Source organism: Mobula birostris, chromosome 3 (genome assembly GCF_030028105.1).
Source record: "Mobula birostris isolate sMobBir1 chromosome 3, sMobBir1.hap1, whole genome shotgun sequence".
Taxonomy (NCBI): domain Eukaryota; kingdom Metazoa; phylum Chordata; class Chondrichthyes; order Myliobatiformes; family Myliobatidae; genus Mobula; species Mobula birostris.
Window position 1 is genome coordinate 61,242,055 of NC_092372.1, and position 19,329 is coordinate 61,261,383.

At 42.3% G+C, this 19,329-nt stretch overlaps 1 protein-coding gene across 1 annotated transcript in view; it reads left to right on the forward strand.

Annotated features, from left to right (window-relative positions):
• Positions 1 to 2,155: 2,155 nt before the first annotated feature.
• The window catches only part of LOC140194603 (uncharacterized), a 94,925-nt gene continuing 77,751 nt past the window's right edge, over positions 2,156 to 19,329 (forward strand). The window contains exon 1 of the mRNA XM_072251833.1: positions 2,156 to 2,536. Coding sequence (XP_072107934.1) covers positions 2,464 to 2,536 — 73 coding nt within the window. The 5' untranslated portion in view covers positions 2,156 to 2,463. The remainder of the gene's footprint in view (positions 2,537 to 19,329) is intronic.

Below are 19,329 nucleotides of genomic sequence, written 5' to 3' on the forward strand. Positions count from 1 at the left end.
TTTCTTGAAACACCCCCTCATGAAGATGTTGGAGAGGGTTTACTCAAGATGAAGTTGGCTACATTTACAACACTGCAACTCTTTGCAATCCTGTGCATTGGAGCCTCCATACCAGGCTGTTACATAACCAGTCAGAACACTCTTCACCATATATATATATATATATAGAAATTTGCAAGTCTTTGGTGACATAGTAAATCTCTTCAAACTCCTAACCAGGTAAAGCTGCTGGCATGCATGATTGTATTGGTGTTGGGTCCATGACAGATCCTCAGAGATATTGACACCCAGGAGCTTGAAGCTGCTCCCACTTCCCACGGCTGACCCCTCAATGAAGATTGCTGTATATTTTCCAGATTTCCCTTCCTAAATTCTCAGAGGATCACTCCTGTAAATTATCCTGTAGATTACCTCTACTCCCTCAGAAAAATTGATAGGGAGTCCTTAAAATTCTCTCATTCCCCTGGGGGGAAATTTAGGCTGCCATCTGTAGTAACAAGACGGTGATCACACCCACTGGTTTCGATTATCAGCCCCTTTATCTTCAAAAGATTTCGAAGCAATCATGTGATTTCCAGGAGGGCAGGTAAAAAGCTTCAAGAGAGGAATTACATTTTTAAAAAACTTGAAAAAAATCCAATGTCCTCGTTAACTTGAGTATCCCTGGCCCAAGACAACTGGATACAGGAAGGCATTAAGCACCTAATCTGTTTCTGTTCAGAGCACATGGAGGCCAAGTGCAACAGTAGGAGCATTTACTAAGCAACAAGCTCCAGCTGTTGGCGAGACTACAATCCTACACAGAGTGTATTAAATAGCTTGGAATCCAGTGGAAGTTATGTTCTACCTTGAAATTATATCTAAAACAAAGCAATAACAGAATCTTAATCAGGTTTAACATCATCGACATATGTCATGAAATGTATTTTGTGGCAGCAGTACATAGTAATAAAAAATATAAATTACAATAAACATATATAAGAAAATAAATAGTGCAAAAAGAGAGGGAAATACTGAGGAAGTGTTCATCGGTTCATTGTCCATTCAAAAATCTGATGTTGAGTGTGTCTTCAGGCTCATGTACCTCTTCCTTGCCTGGAGCAGTGAGCAGAGGGCAAGTCCTGGGTCCTTAATGATGGATGCCACCTTTATGAGGCATTGCCCTTTGAGACTGTCCACGATGGAGTTGGCTGAGTTTACAACTTTCTGTAACGTTCTTTCCTAATCCTGTACCGTGTTCCCTCCACAGCAGGCAGTGATGCAGCAAGTCAGAATGCTCTCCACTTTACATTTGTAGACATTTGCAAGTATCTTTGGTGACATACCAAATGAGCCCAGAAGCCTATGAAATACAGCTGCTGTCGTGCTTTCTTTATAATTGCATCAATATGTTGTGCCCAAGATAGATTCACAGAGATGTTGACACCCGAGAACTTGAAACTGCTCACCTTTTCCACTTCTGATCTCTCAGTGAGCACTGGTGTGTGTTCCCTTGACAATCCGTTCCTGAAGTCCACAATCAATTCCTTGTTCATATTCATGTGATGTAACTATTCATGTCAGCTTTTTATGTAACAGTTCATGTCTTGTAACTTATTAGAAGTGGAAAGCAAGATGTTCAAAACTAGTAAGTTCTCTTTACATTTGAAATGTTAAAAGTAGCTCAGATACTGTATTCCTATTCCTCAACTTTTCAGAGAAATAATTCCTGACAAATTTTGAATTTCTTGCATGGGGTAAAGGCATTCGCTGTTAGCGTTTAACAAACGGTTTGCATGTTTATAAATATTAACAAAGAAAAATTGCTATGAGATCATTGTTTCAGTCCTATCTGTATTTTCCTAGACACGGTCTTTTTTTAAAAACATAAACTTTTCTTCCCTCTCTTCGTTACAATGGAAATCGGACACGTATTATTTAACTTTGATAGAGGAATTTGCCGGCGATACGAAAAAACACAATCAGGGTCACGTCAAAGTTTTCTTCAAGAAATGCGATATCCCTACCGATTCTCTAAAATTCTTTTTGATGACTAGAGGTGAAGAAATAACATTTGTGATTGCTTTGAGAACCTCAAGAATTTGTAACAGGAGCGCACCGCCTCACAAACCCCAGACGCCAGGTCAGTCGTTTCCTTTTCCAACTGTAGAGTGTCCGCACTTCCCACATTGACCTCATTAGTCAAAATGGAACCCACTACACCATCCCAAGGGACAATCTAAGAGGATTTAATCAAAGGAACTTCTGGTAATATAATTTTCGAATACAACACACACACGCTTACAAGCCAGAACTGCTGAACTAATCACAATCCATGCTTGAAGCTGGCACAACACCGTGCAAACTGTGGCTAAAAGCCATGGATTAGTAAAGGTAACTGGAGATTTAACAGCGTTTACGAGCTGTTCCAAAGAAGCGGGCCGCGTTCGGAAATCTCGCACGGGATTGGTGAGAGAACAACTGATGGTTCAGGGAGTCGGGCCCTGCACTTCCAGTCAATGCCGATCCATAGCAACGACTAATACACCGACTCCAGGTAGGTGCTCGTAGCGTTTTTAAATGGCACGGCATTTCGGGAGAATGTGCTGTAAAACATTTACACGTCTTTTGCATTTCCTTACACAATTGGCTTCAGTAATCTTCAATCAGGCACCTGCGCTCTTGATGTCCGGCAACGTTGCACGGATTACGTATTTAAGTGAAAGAAGTGGGCCAGTTTTAAAACTTGAACTGCTGGCTGGAATTGGGTTAGGTGGATTGACTTGGTGTGGAGGAGCCTAATAGTTTGGAAAGGGTTAGCTTGTAGCCTATGGCTGCAAAAGGGAGAGGTGGGGTTGAGATTGAAGGGGGAGGGCGGGAGACTGTGGAATACTCCAGAAGTAAGGGCAGCCAAAAAAGGGGTGCATCAAGTGAAAGACCTGAAGTAAAGGGGGAACAACAAATTGAGGAAAATGGGTGAATTGGAGGAATTTATAGTTGTGATTGAAGCCAAACGATTAAAATCGAGAGAAGGTGGTAATTGGGATTCCCCTGTTCTTCTGGTTTCAACTAGAGTCTATCTTGGGTGCATGTCTTATCAAGTTAGAGAATACATTAGGCTTCCCTTACGCTGTTATAATTGCCAGAGATTTGGACATGTTGCTGGTTCATGTCGAGGTAAAAGAAGATGTGTGAAATGTGGAGAGGATCATGATATTAAAGCACGTAAGGCAGCGGTGCCTAAATGCAGTAACTGTGGAGGGGACCACATAGCGGCGTTCAGAGGATGTGAGTACTTTAGTAAGGCAAAGCAGATTCAGGATGTTAGTATCCAACAAAAAAATATCATATGCTCAGGCAGTAAAGAAAGTTGATAAGAGAGCAAGGGATAAGTAAAGAAAAGATTGGAATGATGGGGAGTCAGTTCATTTCGAGTTCTCCAACTATGGTTCCTTCAGGCATGTTGTTGATGACTAAAGAGTCTTTTTTGGCGTTTGTTGTTGATGTACTGGTTGGGGCTAAAACTACAGCCAAGAGGTCGGATATGATAAAAGTAGTTGTTGGAGCTGGGATTCCTTGATATAAAACAGATTTGGCCGGAAAAATTACATGAGTATATGATAAACAAACAATCGCTGAATACTTGCCAGTTGTCGGGATCAGAGAGTACGGAGGAGCTTTATGTGGATGAAGAGGCCAATAATTAGTATTTCGATGTTTTTAATATTACAATGGAATGCAAGAAGTTTATCTACAAATGGTCAAGAATTAAAAAGATTTGTTGGAACTTTTAAAGACAAGCCTGATTTGATCTGTATACAGGAGACATGGTTGAAGCCTCATTTAGGTTTTGTGATCGTTTTATGATAGTTTGAGAGCTGACAGAACAGGTAAATCTGGTGGAGGGTGTGCAACTTTCATAAAAACAGGACTCCAGTTTAGAAGACTTGATATTAAATCTAACCTTGAAATTGTGGCTGTGGAGGTTTGGAGCTCTGGTGGTCAAACATCTTTGATTAACTTTTATAATCCAGGTAATATGATGTTATCAGATTTGGATGAAATTATGAATAAGGTAAGATCCCCAGTAATCTGGGTTGGAGATTTCAATGCCCATAATCCTATATGGGGTAGTGAAAGTAAAGATAGTAATGGAGCAGTAGTAGAGGAGTATCTAGATAAATACAACATGGTACTGCTAAATGACGGAAGGCCTACAAGATGCAATATTGTAAAGAATACGTATAGTCACTTAGACTTATTTATCACTTCCTCAAACTTAGCTAGGGTTGGGGAGTGGGATGTTATGGACAGATGCACACTAGGAAGTGATCACTATCCTATATTATGTCGATTTGGTAGAAATTTGATAGTAGAAGTTGAGGAGAGGTCTGCTAGGTATAATTTTTCTTTGGCCCATCGGGATGAGTACCAGGAGAAAGCTGTTGATATAATAGAAGAGATTAATAGTGAGGGCTCCATAGACGATTGGAATGAATCCTTCTGTTCTATAATTCATAAAGTTGCTCAGTTGACTATTCCGCTACAGAATGTACTTAAGGCTCGAGCATTAGTTCCATGGTGGAATAAAAATTGTGATATAGCAGTAAGAAACAGAAATAGAGCTTACAGGAAATTAGGAAAGTACCCAGTGTTAGATAATGTTATAGAGTATAAAAAAGGAAAGAGCAGTAGCAAGGAGAGTAATTAAAAATGCAAAGAGGGGTAGTTGGGGAAGATTTTGTGGAACCCTGGGCCCTGAGACACCTATAAAGCAGCTATGGACAATCATTCACAGAATGTCAGGGATATATAGGAAACCATCTATCCCAGCTTTGCTGGAAGGAGATATTGAAGCTGTAACCAATAAGGAAAAGGCTGATATGTTTGTAGAGGTGTTCCAAGCGTTACACAGTTCTGGAGAGTTAGGTGATTTGAGAAAGGAAGTTATGTTAAAGGAAAGTTGGAAATTGGACAGGAGTTTGGATGATAATAGCTCCATAAATTTGTTTTTCTCCCTTCAGGAATTGCAGGAAGCTGTCCAATCAGGTTCAAGCTCTTCTCCTGGTAGGGATGGACTGTTATGAATTGCTTAAGCATTTAGATGACTATTAATAGAAGTTCTAGCATTGTTTAATTCAGTGTGGAAAGAAGGAAAATTACCAGTAGATGGAAGCATGTGGTGGTAGTTCCAGTTTTAAAGCCAGATAAGGACACGTCTAGTCCTAGTCGTATCGGCCTATAGCTTTAACATCAGTGCTTTGTAAAACTATGGAACGAATGGTCACCAACAGACTTGTTTATTTTTTGGAAAATAAGGGACATTTTGCTGCCTATCAAAATGGTTTTAGAACTGGAAGATCAACAATGGAATCTGTTGCCCTTTTAGATCATGATATTAAAAAAGCATTTCAAAATAGAGAAGTAATGGTAAGTGTATTTCTAGATATTGAAAGAGCATATGACTCACTATGGAAGGATGGCTTATTAATTAAACTTTATGATGCGGGAATTAGAGGTAGAATGTTTAATTGGATCGAAGATTTCCTTAAGGAAAGGACAATTCAAGTAAGAATAGGTGGAACAATCTCCAAGTCAGTTAAAATAGGTAATGGTACCCCTCAAGGAAGTGTCATTAGTCCAGTTCTTTTTAATGTCATGATAAATGATATCTTTGATCAGGTAGGGACAGGATTTGGCAAATCATTGTTTGCAGACGATGGTGCAATCTGGAAAAGAGGAAGAAACATCAAGTATATATTAAGGCAGGTACAAAAGGCTTTAAGATCAGTTGAAAACTGGGGTTTCAGGATTTCTGCTTCGAAGTCCAAATACATGATTGTTGGCTTTAGAAGAAAGATTCCTGATCGTGAATTGTGTCTATATGATTCTCCACTAGAAAGAGTCAAGGTATTCAAGTTTTTAGGTGTCTGGTTTGATGAAAGACTTACTTGGAGGGTTCATATAGATAAAACAATTGGAAAGTGTGAGAAAGTTTTAAATGTTATGAGAAGTATTGCTGGATGTGACTGGGGAGCAGGGTGGGAAACTATGTACTTAATATATCTAGCTATAATTAGATCAGTTATAGATTATGGTTGTATTATTTATGGTTCTGCTGCTACAGCAGTGCTTGGAAAACTAGACACTGTGCAGTCCAAAGCACTTAGACTCTGTTGTGGAGCTTTTAGAACAATATCAGTCCTGGCATTATGTGTGGAGATGGGAGAAGTGCCTCTGCATTTAAGACAAATTCAGTTGGGCCTGCAGTATTGGGTAAAATTAAATGGATTCAATCACAGCTGTCCATCAAAGTGTCTTTTGCAGGGGAAGTCGGAGCGCCAAAGTAAAATTAAAAGATACCATTTTTAGATTTGGTTAATAACTGGGCTGTGAAATTGAAACTGACTGAGGAAGACATAGTTGGCCAAATTTGCCTGCCACCCGTCCCTTTTTGGCTCTTTCCAGAACCAGAAGTAGACCTATTCCTCCTTTTTCAGCTTAAAGGAAGCAGTGCAATTTCATCAGCGATGATCACAAATGAATATTTAAATAATAAATGGGGATCTTATCTAAAGATTTTTACTGATGGCTCAGTGGACCCAGATTTGGGATGTATGTGTCTCAACTTGGAGTTAAGATTGGTCACCGAGTTTCAGATGGTGTTTCTGTCTTTGCAACAAAATTATTAGCAATCCTCTGGGCATTATGGTGGATAGAAGACTCTCGACCACATAGGGTTATCATCTGTTTGGATTCTGCTGCTGCCTTAGAGTCTATAAAAGGGACTAAATCAAAAGCTCGTCCTGACATAGTTATTGAGATTCTCTTAGTGTTGTTTAGAGAAGGGAAGATGGGTTGTGCAGTTAGATTTTTGTGGATACCTGGGCATGCTGGGGTGTAGGGAAATGAAATTGTGGATGGCATTGCAAAGTCTTCCTTACAGAGCAGGCAAGTAGAAATTAGAGTTCCCCTAGGCAGAGCAGAATTGAGAAGTAGGATTAAAAAAGGTATAGTGAAGAAGTGGCAGGAGGATTGGAAAAATGAATTAAGGGGCAGGCATTATTTTTCTAGTCACCCACTAGTTAAAAAGGTCTCAGACTGTTACCTTTTAAGTCATAGAGATATGGTGAAATTAACAAGACTTAGGTTGGGGCATTGTGGGCTAAACTATTATTTGAAGATAATAGGAAAACATCCTACTGGATTCTGTGACTGTGATAGTCCAGAGACAGCCCAGCATGTTTTGCTGAGCTGTAATCGATATAAAATTGAAAGAAGCATGTTGTTCAAGAGGCTGTCTGGCTTAAATGTATTTTGTTTTTCTATTAAATCCTTGTTTGGCCACCAAGAGAATCAACATCTGATTGAAGAGTCTATCATTCAGTTTATACGTGAGACTAGTTTATATTCAAGAATTTGAGTTCCTTGAAGTTCTATAATTAATTATCCATCCTGCGGAGGGCAGTAATACGCCCAGATGCGTCTAAACAGCTGGAAATAGAAGAAGTAGTTTTAAAACTTCAGTTAACAACTTGTCTGATTCCCTACCAATACTTGTAATCTTCTTTTAAAGTTTTGACTTAAAGTTTGGTGGCACAGTAGCGTAGTGGTTAGCGTAATGCTTTACGGCGCCAGCAATTGGAATTCAATTCCCTCTGCTGTCAGAAGTTAGTTTGTTTGTTAACCCCGAGTCAACGTGGTTTTCTCTGGGTGCTCTGGTTTCCTCCTACATACATTCCAAAGACCTCATTCTATATGTTCTATATGGGCGTCACTCTATTCTGAGATTGTGCTGTCTGGCCGTAGACCCTGCCCCCCACACACACACTATAGGAAACACCCTCTCCACATCCATTCCATCGAGATCCTTCAACATTTGAAAGGTTTCACTGAAGAACCCCCCCCCCCGCTCCATCCCCCATGCTTCTAAATTCCAGTGAGTACCGGCCCAGAGCCATCAAACACTCCTCATATGATAAGCCTTTCAATCCCCGAATCATTTTCGTGAGCCTCCTTTGTCAGCACATCCTTTCTTAGATAATGGGCCCAAAACTGCTCACAATACTCCAAGTGAGGCCTCACCAGTGCCTTATAAAGCCTCAATATTACGCCCTTGTTTTATATTCTAGTCCTCTTTGGGTACTTCCACGCAGTAGGGTGGTTACAATCTGTAACACATTGCTTGAGAAGGTTATGGAGGCAGATACTTAAGAAGCAACTAGACAAGCATTTGAATTGTCAAGGCACAGTACGCTATAGCTGATTGCTTGTAAATAGGATTAGTACAAATAGGTGCTTGATGGTTGGTATGAACAATGTGGACTAAGAAACTTGTTTCTGTACTTAATGGCTCTATCACTCATAGGTGCAGTGATTTGGACATCATAAGTGATTATAAGACTACTGGTGTAAAATTAGTGGGATATTATATCTGTGCATGATTAAAATGTGACTTTGAAAGGAGAAAATGGATAGGGATGGGGGAGGGGAAGAGTCATCCTACAGGCAATGATCCCTCACTGAGTAGAGACATTCATGTACGATAGGTGAGACTTGACCATCATCAGGCTACTATCCGCAACAAATATATGGAATGTGAAAACTATATCAAACTGGAAATCTAGAGAATGTGAAGCGTCAAATGGAAAATGACTGGATGTTTTGATTCTGATGAAGACAAACTGGTCTATTCAGGTAGTGATAAACATGACTGAGGTGTGGGAATGATACCAGATGCTGAAAGAAGCAAAAGCCTTATGGGATACTGGGCATTATCAGAGTACTACAGGTGAAACTCTGAGAACAACCTATCAGCATTTCAAAAATAGTAGTATATGCTCCAACAGCTGATTGTAGTGAAGAAGATATAGAGAGTTTTTATGAAACCTTGCAAGAAGCAAAGGACCACTGCAAATCACAAGATATCATTATGGTGGCAGGAGAGGTGAATGTTAAAGTTGGACAACAACGAGATGGTGATATTGTCAGCACATTGGGTTGGGAACCAGGAACAACAGAGGTGAATGATCCATAAATTGGTATTGTGCAAATGATCAGATAATAGCAAACACATGGTTGAAGCAGAACATACAGTAAGAAGATATTGAACTTGGAGAAGCCCAGGTCAATATTGCAATCAAATAGACACATCACAATCAGCAAACATTTCAGGAGTGCCATGCAACAGTCCAAGGCATGTCCAGGAGCAGGCTGTGAGAGTCACCATGTTCCAGTGATACACAAGCTAAAGGTTAAGCTTAGATGGTTAAAGAAGTCTAAGGGTTTTACCTAATTAGATCTGGCTTGCTTGAAAGATCCAGGCATAAAAATGAAATGCACTTTAGCAGTGAAGAACAGATTTGAAGTTCTCACAGTGGAGAACACACCAAGTTAGTTAAAATTTTTTAAAAAAGGCAGTCATGAATTTGTCTAATGAAGTGATACTGAAATAGAGAAAAGGGAAGGAAAATGGATTACAGATGAGATTCTGGATCTAATGAAAGAAAGACAGAAAATCACACCAAACATCAGTGATAAATATAAAACTTTGAACAAAGAAATCAAGCAAAAATGAAGGGAAGCAAAAGGACAGTGGATAAATGAAGAATGTACAAAGGTAGAGAAACTGAAAAATTCTGGCGATATGCACAAGAGGGTGAGGACACTAACAGGTGCGAATTCTTGAACATCTAGTGGATGTTTGGAGGCGAAAGATGGATTGGTACTCATGGAAAAAGCAGATATACAGGCTAGATGGTCTGAATACATTGTCAACTCTTTTAAAGATATGAGACGAGAGAAGCCAACAATTAGACCGTAAGATATAGGAACAGTATTAGGCCATTTGGCCCATCGAGTCTGATCCACCACTTCATCATGGCCGATCCAATTTTCCTCTCAGCCCATATCTCCTGCCTTCTCCACATATCCCCTCATACCCTGACCAATCAAGAATTTATCAACCGCTGCCTTAATATACATAAAGACTTGGCCTCCACAACTGCCTGTGGCAAAGAATTCCACAGATTTACCTCTTGTTGGCTAAAGAAATTCCTCCTCATTCCTCCTCATCTCCATTCTAAAAGGACGCTCTGCAATTCTGAGGCTGTGTCCTCTAGCCTTAGACTCTCCCACCAGAGGAAACATCTTTCTTATCCACTCCATCAAGGCCTTTCAGCATTTGATAGGATTCAAAGAGGTCACCCCTCATTCCTCTGACCTCTAGTGAACACAGCCACGGAGCCATCAAATGCTCTTCGTGTGATAAATCATTCAATCCTGGAATCATTTTTTAGACCACCTTTGAACCCTCTCCAGTTTCAGCACATTTATTTCATTCATGAAATGAATGCTAACATTGCATATGCCTTCCTCACCACAGACTCAACCTGCAAGTTAACCTTCAGGGAAACCTGCACAAGGACTCCCAAGTCCTTTTGCTCCTCAGATTTTTGTATTTTCTCTCCATTTGGAAAATAGTCAACCCTTTAATATCTTCTACTAAAGTGCATGACCATACAGTTCCCGACACTCTATTGCATCTGGCATTTCTTTGCCATTTCTCCTAATTTGTCTGAGTCCATCTGTAGCCTCTCTACTTCCTCAAAACTACTTGCCCCTCCACCAATCATCATATTGCCTGAAAACTTCGCAACGGAGCCATCAATTCCGTTATCCAAATCATTGACATATAACGTAAAAAGAATCGGTCCTAGCACATACCTATAAATTCTAAATGTTAAAAGGCCTGAACAGATTAGATATGGCAAAGTTATTTCCCAATGTAGGGGATTCTAGGACAAGAGGGCATGACTTCAGGATTGAAGGACATTGTTTTGGAACTGAGATGCAGAGAAATTACTTCAATCAGATGGTGGTAAATCTGTGGAATTTGTTGCCACGAGCGGCTGTGGAGGCCAAGTCATTGGGTGTATTTAAGGCAGAGATAGATAGGTTCTTGATTATCCAGGGCATCAAAGGGTATGGGGTGAAAGCGGAGGAGTGGGGATGACTGGATGAAGTGGATCAGCCCATGATTGAATGGCGGAGCAGACTCGATGGTCTGAATGGCCTACTTCTGCTCCTATATCTTATGGTCTTTTAAGACATAGGAGCAGAATTGGGCCATTGGCCCATCAAGTCTGCTCTGCCATTCCATCGTGGATGATCTTTTTTCCCCCTCCTCAGCCCCATTTGCCAGCCTTCTCCCCGTAACCTTTGATGCCATGTCCAATCAAGAACCTATCAATCTCCACCTTAAATACACCCAATGACCTGGCCTCCAGCTGCCTGTCGTAACAAATTCCACAAATTCACCACCCTCTGGCTAAAGAAATTTCTGTGCATCTCTGTTTTAAATAGATGCCCCTCTATCCTGAGGCTATGCTCCCTTGTCCTAGACTCCCTCACCATATCCTTTCCACATCTACTCTGTCTAGGCCTTTCAATATTAGAAAGGTTTCAATGAGATCCCCACCCATCCTTCTAAATTCCAGCACGGGCCCAGAGCCATCAAACATCCTCATATGATAACCCTTTCATTCCCAGAATCATCCTTGTGAACCTCCTATGAACCTTCTCCTCCACCAGCACATCTTTTCTTAAATGAGGAGGCCAAAACTGTTCGCAATACTCAAGGTGAGGCCTCACCAGTGACTTATAAAGCCTCAGCATCACATCCCTTTGTATCTCAGATTTTTGGATTTTCTCCCTGTTTAGAAAATAGTCAGCACATTTATTTCTACTACCAAGGTGCATGACCATGCATTTTCCAACATTATATTTCATTTACCACTTTCTTGCCCATTCTCCTAATCTGCCTAAGTCCTTCTGCAGCCTACCTGTTTCCTCAAAATGACCTGCCCCTCTACCAATCTTCGTATCATCTTTAAACTTGGCAAAAAAGCCATCTACTCCATCATATAAGTCATTGATTTACAGCATAAAAAGAAGTGGTCCCCCAACAACCCCTGCAGACCACCACTAGTCGTTGGCTGCAAACCAGAAAACGATCTTTTTATTCCCATTCGCTGACTCCTACCAATCAGCCAATGCTTTAACCATGTTAATAACTTTCCTATAATACCATGGGCCCTTAAGCATCCTCATATGTCAAAGGCCTTCTGAAAGTATAAATATACAACCTTCACTGCATCCTCTTTATCTATCCTACTTGTAATCTCCTCAAAGAATCCCAACAGGTTAATCAGGCAAGATTTTCCTTAAGGAAACCATACTGACTTTGTCCTATTTTGTTCTGTGTCACCAAGTACTCCATAACCTCATCCTTAACAATCGGCTCTAACATCTTCCCAACCAGTGAGGTCAGGCTAACTGGCCTATAGTTTCCTTTCTGCTCCCTTCCTCATTTCTCAAAGAGTATAGTGACATTTACAATATTCGAGTCCTCTGACACCATATTTGAGTTCAATGATTTTTGCAAGATCATTACTAATGCCTCCACGATCTCTACCGCTACCCTCAGGTTCATCTGGTCCGGGTGACTTGTGTACCCTTAGGTCTTTCAGCTTTTTGAGCACCTTCTCCGTTGTAATAGTAACTGCACTCAATTCCCTACTTCACACCCTTCAGCATCTGGCACACTGCTAGTGTCTTCCACAGTGAAGACGGAAGGAAAATTTAAACGCAAACAACAGGAATTCTGCAGATGCTGGAAATTCAAGCAACACACATAAAAGTTGCTGGTGAACGCAGCAGGGCAGGCAGCATCTCTAGGAAGAGGTGCAGTCGATGTTTCAGGCCGAGACCCTTCGTCAGGACTAACTGAAGGAAGAGTGAGTAAGGGATTTGAAAGTTGGAGGGGGAGGGGGAGATCCAAAATGATAGGAGAAGACAGGAGGGGGAGGGATGGAGCCAAGAGCTGGACAGGTGATAGGCAAAAGGGATATGAGAGGATCATGGGACAGGAGGTCCGGGAAGAAAGACAAGGGGGGGGACCCAGAGGATGGGCAAGGGGTATATTAGAGGGACAGAGGGAGAAAAAGGAGAGTGAGAGAAAGAATGTGTGTATAAAAATAAGTAACAGATGGGGTACGAGGGGGAGGTGGTGCATTAGCAGAAGTTAGAGAAGTCGATGTTCATGCCATCAGGTTGGAGGCTACCCAGACGGAATATAAGGTGTTGTTCCTCCAACCTGAATGTGGCTTCATCTTTACAGTAGAGGAGGCCATGGATAGACATGTCAGAATGGGAATGGGATGTGGAATTAAAATGTGTGGCCACTGGGAGATCCTGCTTTCTCTGGCGGACAGAGCGTAGATGTTCAGCAAAGCGGTCTCCCAGTCTGCGTCGGGTCTCACCAATATATAAAAGGCCACATCAGGAGCACCGGACGCAGTATATCACCCCAGCTGACTCACAGGTGAAGTGTTGCCTCACCTGGAAGGACTGTTTGGGGCCCTGAATGGTGGTAAGGGAGGAAGTGTAAGGGCATATGTAGCACTTGTTCTGCTTACATGGATAAGTGCCAGGAGGGAGATCGGTGGGGAGGGATGGGGGGGACGAATGGACAAGGGAGTTGCGTAGGGAGCGATCCCTGCGGAATGCAGAGGGGGGGGGAGGGAAAGATGTGCTTAGTTGTGGGATCCCGTTGGAGGTGGCGGAAGTTACGGAGAATAATATGTTGGACCCGGAGGCTGGTGGGGTGGTAGGTGAGGACCAGGGGAACCGTATTCCTAGTGGGGTGGCGGGAGGATGGAGTGAGAGCAGATGTACGTGAAATGGGGGAGATGCGTTTAAGAGCAGAGTTGATAGTGGAGGAAGGGAAGCCCCTTTCTTTAAAAAAGGAAGACATCTCCCTCGTCCTAGAATGAAAAGCCTCATCCTGAGAGCAGATGCAGCGGAGACGGAGGAATTGCGAGAAGGGGATGGCGTTTTTGCAAGAGACAGGGTGAGAAGAGGAATAGTCCAGATAGCTGTGAGAGTCAGTAGGCTTATAGTAGACATCAGTGGATAAGCTGTCTCCAGAGACAGAGACAGAAAGATCTAGAAAGGGGAGGGAGGTGTCGGAAATGGACCAGGTAAACTTGAGGACAGGGTGAAAGTTGGAGGCAAAGTTAATAAAGTCAGCAAGTTCTGCATGCGTGCAGGAAGCAGCGCCGATGCAGTCGTCGATGTAGTGAAGGAAAAGTGGGGGACAGATACCAGAATAGGCACGGAACATAGATTGTTCCACAAAGCCAACAAAAAGGCAGACATAGATTGATCTACCACCACTCTGCTCCGTCTAGCGGAATTAGTCCTTACTCTTAATAATTTCTCCTTTGGCTCCTCCCACTTCCTCCAAACTAAAGGTGTAGCTATGGGCACCCACGCTCAGGTTGGAGGAACAACACCTTATATTCCGTCTGGGTAGCCTCCAACCTGATGGCATGAACATCGACTTCTCTAACTTCCGCTAATGCCCCACCTCCCCCTCGTACCCCATCTGTTACTTATTTTTATACACACATTCTTTCTCTCACTCTCCTTTTTCTCCCTCTGTCCCTCTAATATACCCCTTGCCCATCCTCTGGGTCCCCCCCCCCCCATGTCTTTCTTCCCGGACCTCCTGTCCCATGATCCTCTCGTATCCCTTTTGCCTATCACCTGTCCAGCTCTTGGCTCCATCCCTCCCCCTCCTGTCTTCTCCTATCATTTTGGATCTCCCCCTCCCCCTCCAACTTTCAAATCCCTTACTCACTCTTCCTTCAGTTAGTCCTGACGAAGGGTCTCGGCCTGAAACGTCGACTGCACCTCTTCCTAGAGATGCTGCCTGGCCTGCTGCGTTCACCAGCAACTTTGATGTGTGTTGCACGGATGGAAAATACTCATTTAGTTCATCTGCCATCTCCTTGTCCCCTGTTATTATTTCTCAAGCCTCATTTTCTATTGGTCCTTTATCCACTCTCATCTCTCATATATTTTACATACTTGAAAAAGCTCTTACTATCCACTTTGATATTGTTTGCTAGCTTGCATTCATGTTTCATCTTTTCCCTCCTAATGATTCTTTCAGTTGCTTTCAGTGGGTTTCTAAAATCTTCCCAATCCCCTATTTTCTTGTTAATTTTTTCTTTCTTATATGCCCTCTCTTTTGCTTTTACATTAGCTCTGACTTGTACAATTTTGCCATTTGAGTATTTTTTTTGCTTTTGGAACAAATCTATCCTGCACTTTCCTAATTTTTCCCAGAAACTCACGCCATTGTTGCTCTGCTGTCATCCCTGCCAGCATCTCCTTCCAACTTACTTTGACCAACTCCTCTCTCACACCAGTGTAATTTTGTTTACTCGACTGAAAAACTGCTCTGTCAGAATTTATTTTCATCCTATCAAATTTCAAGTTGAACTCCATCATATTGTGATCACTGTTTCCTAAGGGTTCTTTTACCTTAAGCTCCCTAATAGCCTCTAGTTTATTACATAACACCCAATTTAGTATAGCTAATCCCCTAGTCGACTCAATGGAAAACTACTCTAAAATGCCATCTCATAGGCATTCAACAAACTCACTCTCTTGAGATCCATTTCCAACCTGATTTTCCCAATTGATTTGCATGTTGAAATCTCCCGTGACTATCATAACATTGCCCTTTTGACATGCCTTTTCTATTTCCCATTGTAATCTGTGGTCCACATTCCGGCTATTGTTGGGAGGCCTGTATATAACTGCCATCAACGTCCTTTTACTCTTGCTGTTTCTTAACTCAACCCACAAGGACTCAACTTCTTCCGACCCTGTCACATCTTTCTACTAATTTGATGCCATTCTTTACCAGTAAAGCCACAGTACCCCCTCTGTCTACCTTCCTATTCCTCCAATACAACATATAAGCTTGGACATTTAGCTCCCAACTACAACCATCCTTCAGCCATGATTCAGTGATGGCCACAACATCATACCTGACAATCTGTAATAGTGCAACAAGATCATCCACCTTATTTCTTATACTCCGCGCATTGAGATATAACACTTTGAGTGCTGTGTTTGCTACCCTTTTTGATTCTGCCATCCCTAATGCACTGATACTCTTCCTGCTGGCTGCAATTTTGTCCTATCATCTGCCTGCCTTTCCCAACAGTCTGACTGCATGCTATCTTTGGTTTTTTTTTAACCATCATCCTATCCTGAATCCCATCACTCCGATTCCCAACCCCCTCCCCCCCAAGCCAAATTAGTTTAAAACCTCCCCAACAGCTCTAACAAAACTGCCCATCAGAATATTGGTCCCCCTCCAGTTCAAGTGCAACCTGTCACTTTTGAACAGGTCATACCTCCCCCAGAAGAGATCCCAATAATCCAAGAACCTGAAGCCCTGCCCCCTGTGCCAGCTTCTCAGCCACGCATTTATCTGCCAAGTCAACTTGTTTCTACCCTCACTGGCGCTTGGCACAGGTAACAATCCAGAAATTACTGCCCGGGAGGTCCTGCTTCTCAGGTTTCTGCCTAGCTCTCTAAATTCTCTTTCGGATCTCTTTGCAGTTCCTTCCGATGTCATTGGTACCAATATTTACCAAGATGTGTGGCTGCTCTCCCTCCCTCTTCAAAATGCTGTGGACGCGATCTGAGACATCCCTGACCCTGGCAGCTGGGAGGCAACAAAACATCCGGGAGTCCCGTTCACTTCGCAGAATCTCCTGTCTGTTCTGCTGACTATTGAGTCCCCTGTCGTCCTCCTTTCCCTTTTGCACCACAGCCCCATGCTCAGTGCCAGTAACCTGGTCTCCATTCCCCTGGGAGTTCATCCCTCACAACAGTATCCAAAACGGTATACTTATTATTGAGGGGAATGGCCAAAGGGTGCTCTGCACTAACTGCCTATTCACATTTCCATTTCTCCTGACCATCACCCAGCTACTCGCCTCTTGCAGTTTAGGGGTGACTACTTCCCTGTTACTCTGATCGATGATCTCCTCACTCTCCCATACAAGTCAAAGGTCATCCAGCTGCTGCTCCAGATCCCTAACACGGTCTTCAAGGAGTGCAGCTGGATGCATTTCATGCAGTGGTACTTCATCCCTGTGGAACACTACTAGTCACTGGCAGCCAGCCAGAAAAGGCTCCCTTTATTCCCACTCTTTCCCTCCTGACAATCAGTCACTGCTTTATCCGTGCTAGAATCATTCCTGTAATACCATGGGCTTGTATCTTGTTAAGCAGCTTCATGTGTGGCACCCTGTTAAAGGCCTTCTGAAAATCCAAGTTCACAACATCAACCGATTCTCCTTTGTGTATCGTGCTTGTTATTTCTTCAACGAATTCCAGTGATTTGTCAGACAAGATTTTCCCTGAGGAAACCATGCTGATTATGGCTTATTTTTCATGAGCCTTCAAGTACCCTGAGCCCTCATCCTTAATAATCAACTCCAATATCTTTCCAACCACTGAGGTCAGACTAACTAGTTTATAGTTTCTTTTCTTCTGCCTTCTTCCCTTCTTGAAGGGTGGAATGACATTTGCAATTTTCCAATCTTCTGGAATCATTCCAAAATCTAATGAATCTTGAAAGATCATTACTAATGCCTCCACAATCTCTTCAGCCCCCTCTCAGAACTCTGGGATGCAGACCATCTGATCCAGGTGACTTACCAACCTTCAGACCTTTCAATTTTCCCAGCACCTTCTCTCTAGTTAAGGTAACTTCACACCCCTGATGCCTGGAACTTGCAGTATACTGTTAGTGTCTTCCACAGTGAAGACTGGTGCAAAATACTTATTTAGTTCATCCGCCATTTCCTTGTCTTCCGTTACTACCTCTCCAGCCTTGTCTTCTAGTGATCTGTTATTCACTCTCACCTGTCTTTTACACTTTATGTATATGAAAAAACTTTTGGTATCCTCTTTAATATTATTGGCTAACTTACTTTTGTATTCCGTCGTTACCTTCTTACTTTTTCAGTTGCGTTTTGTTGGTTTTTAAAAGGGATGTACAGTATATATGCTGTGCCTTCTGAATTGCTTCCAAAATTCTAGCCATTGCTGCTCTATTGTCATCTCTGCCAGTGTTCTTTTCCAATCAATTCTGGCCAACTCCTCGCTCATGCCTCTGTAATTCCCTTTGCTCCACTGCAATACTGTTACTTTCTCCTTATCAATTTTCAGGGTGAATTCAATCACTTGCCCATCAGGGTTCTTTTACCTTAAGCTCTCTAATCAATTCTGTTTCATTGCACAACACCCAATCCAGAATAGCTGATCGTCTAGTGGGCTCAACCATAAGCTGCTCTAAAAAGCCATCTCGTAAGCACTCTAGAAATTCCTCCTCCTGTAATTCAGCACCAACCTGATTTTCCCAATATACTTGCATATTGAAGTCCCCCATGACTACTGTAACATTACCCTTTTGGCATGGATTTTCTATCTCCCGTTGTAATTTATAAGCCACATCCTTGATACTGTTTGGGGATCTGTATACAACTCCCATCAGAGTCTTTTTATTCTTGCAGTTTCTAACTCTATCCACAATGATTCAACACTTCTGACCCTATGTCACCTCTTTTTAATGATTTGATTTCATTTTTTACCAACAGTGCAACACTGTCCTCTCGGCCTTCCTGCCAGTCCTTTCAATACGATGTGTATCCTTGGACATTAAACTTCCAGCTATAATCTTTCAGCTATGATTCAGTGATGCCTACAGCATCATACCTGCCAACCTACAACTGTGCTGCAAGTTCATCTACCTTATTCCGTATACTGCGTGCAGTCAGGTACAACACCTTCAGTATTGTATTCACCTCTCTCAATTTTGTCCGCCTTTTTTGTTGCAGCTCATTCTGTTGATTGCAATCTTGCCCGATCAACAGCCTCTCCTCATTACACATTGCCTCTGTTTGTAAACCAGCTACCTCATCCTCAGCACTATAATCCGCTTTTCCTACGATACTTCTCGTCTGGAAATATAGGCAGCTCAGGACACTAGTTGCACCATGTTCAATGTTTTGATTCCAAACTTTGTCTGAGGTCTTACCAACAACTACCTTCACAACCTCTCCATTAACTGTTCTGGCACTCTGGTTCCCATCCTCCTGCAACTCTAGTTTAAACCCGACCGTGCAGCATTAACAAACCTTCCCGCTAGGATATTAGTCCTCCTTTAGTTCAGGTGCAAACTGTCCCTTCTGTACAGGTCTCACCTTCCCTGGAAGAGAGCCCAATGATCCAAAAATCTTATGCCCTCACTTGCACATGGCATAGGTAGCAATCCTGAGATCACAGTGCTGGAGGTCTTGCCATTTAACTTAGTACGTAACTCCCTGAACTCCCCATGCAGAGTCTCATCACTCATCCTACCCATGTCATTGGTTCCTACATGGGCCACGGCGTCTGGTTGTTCGAGGTATCCTG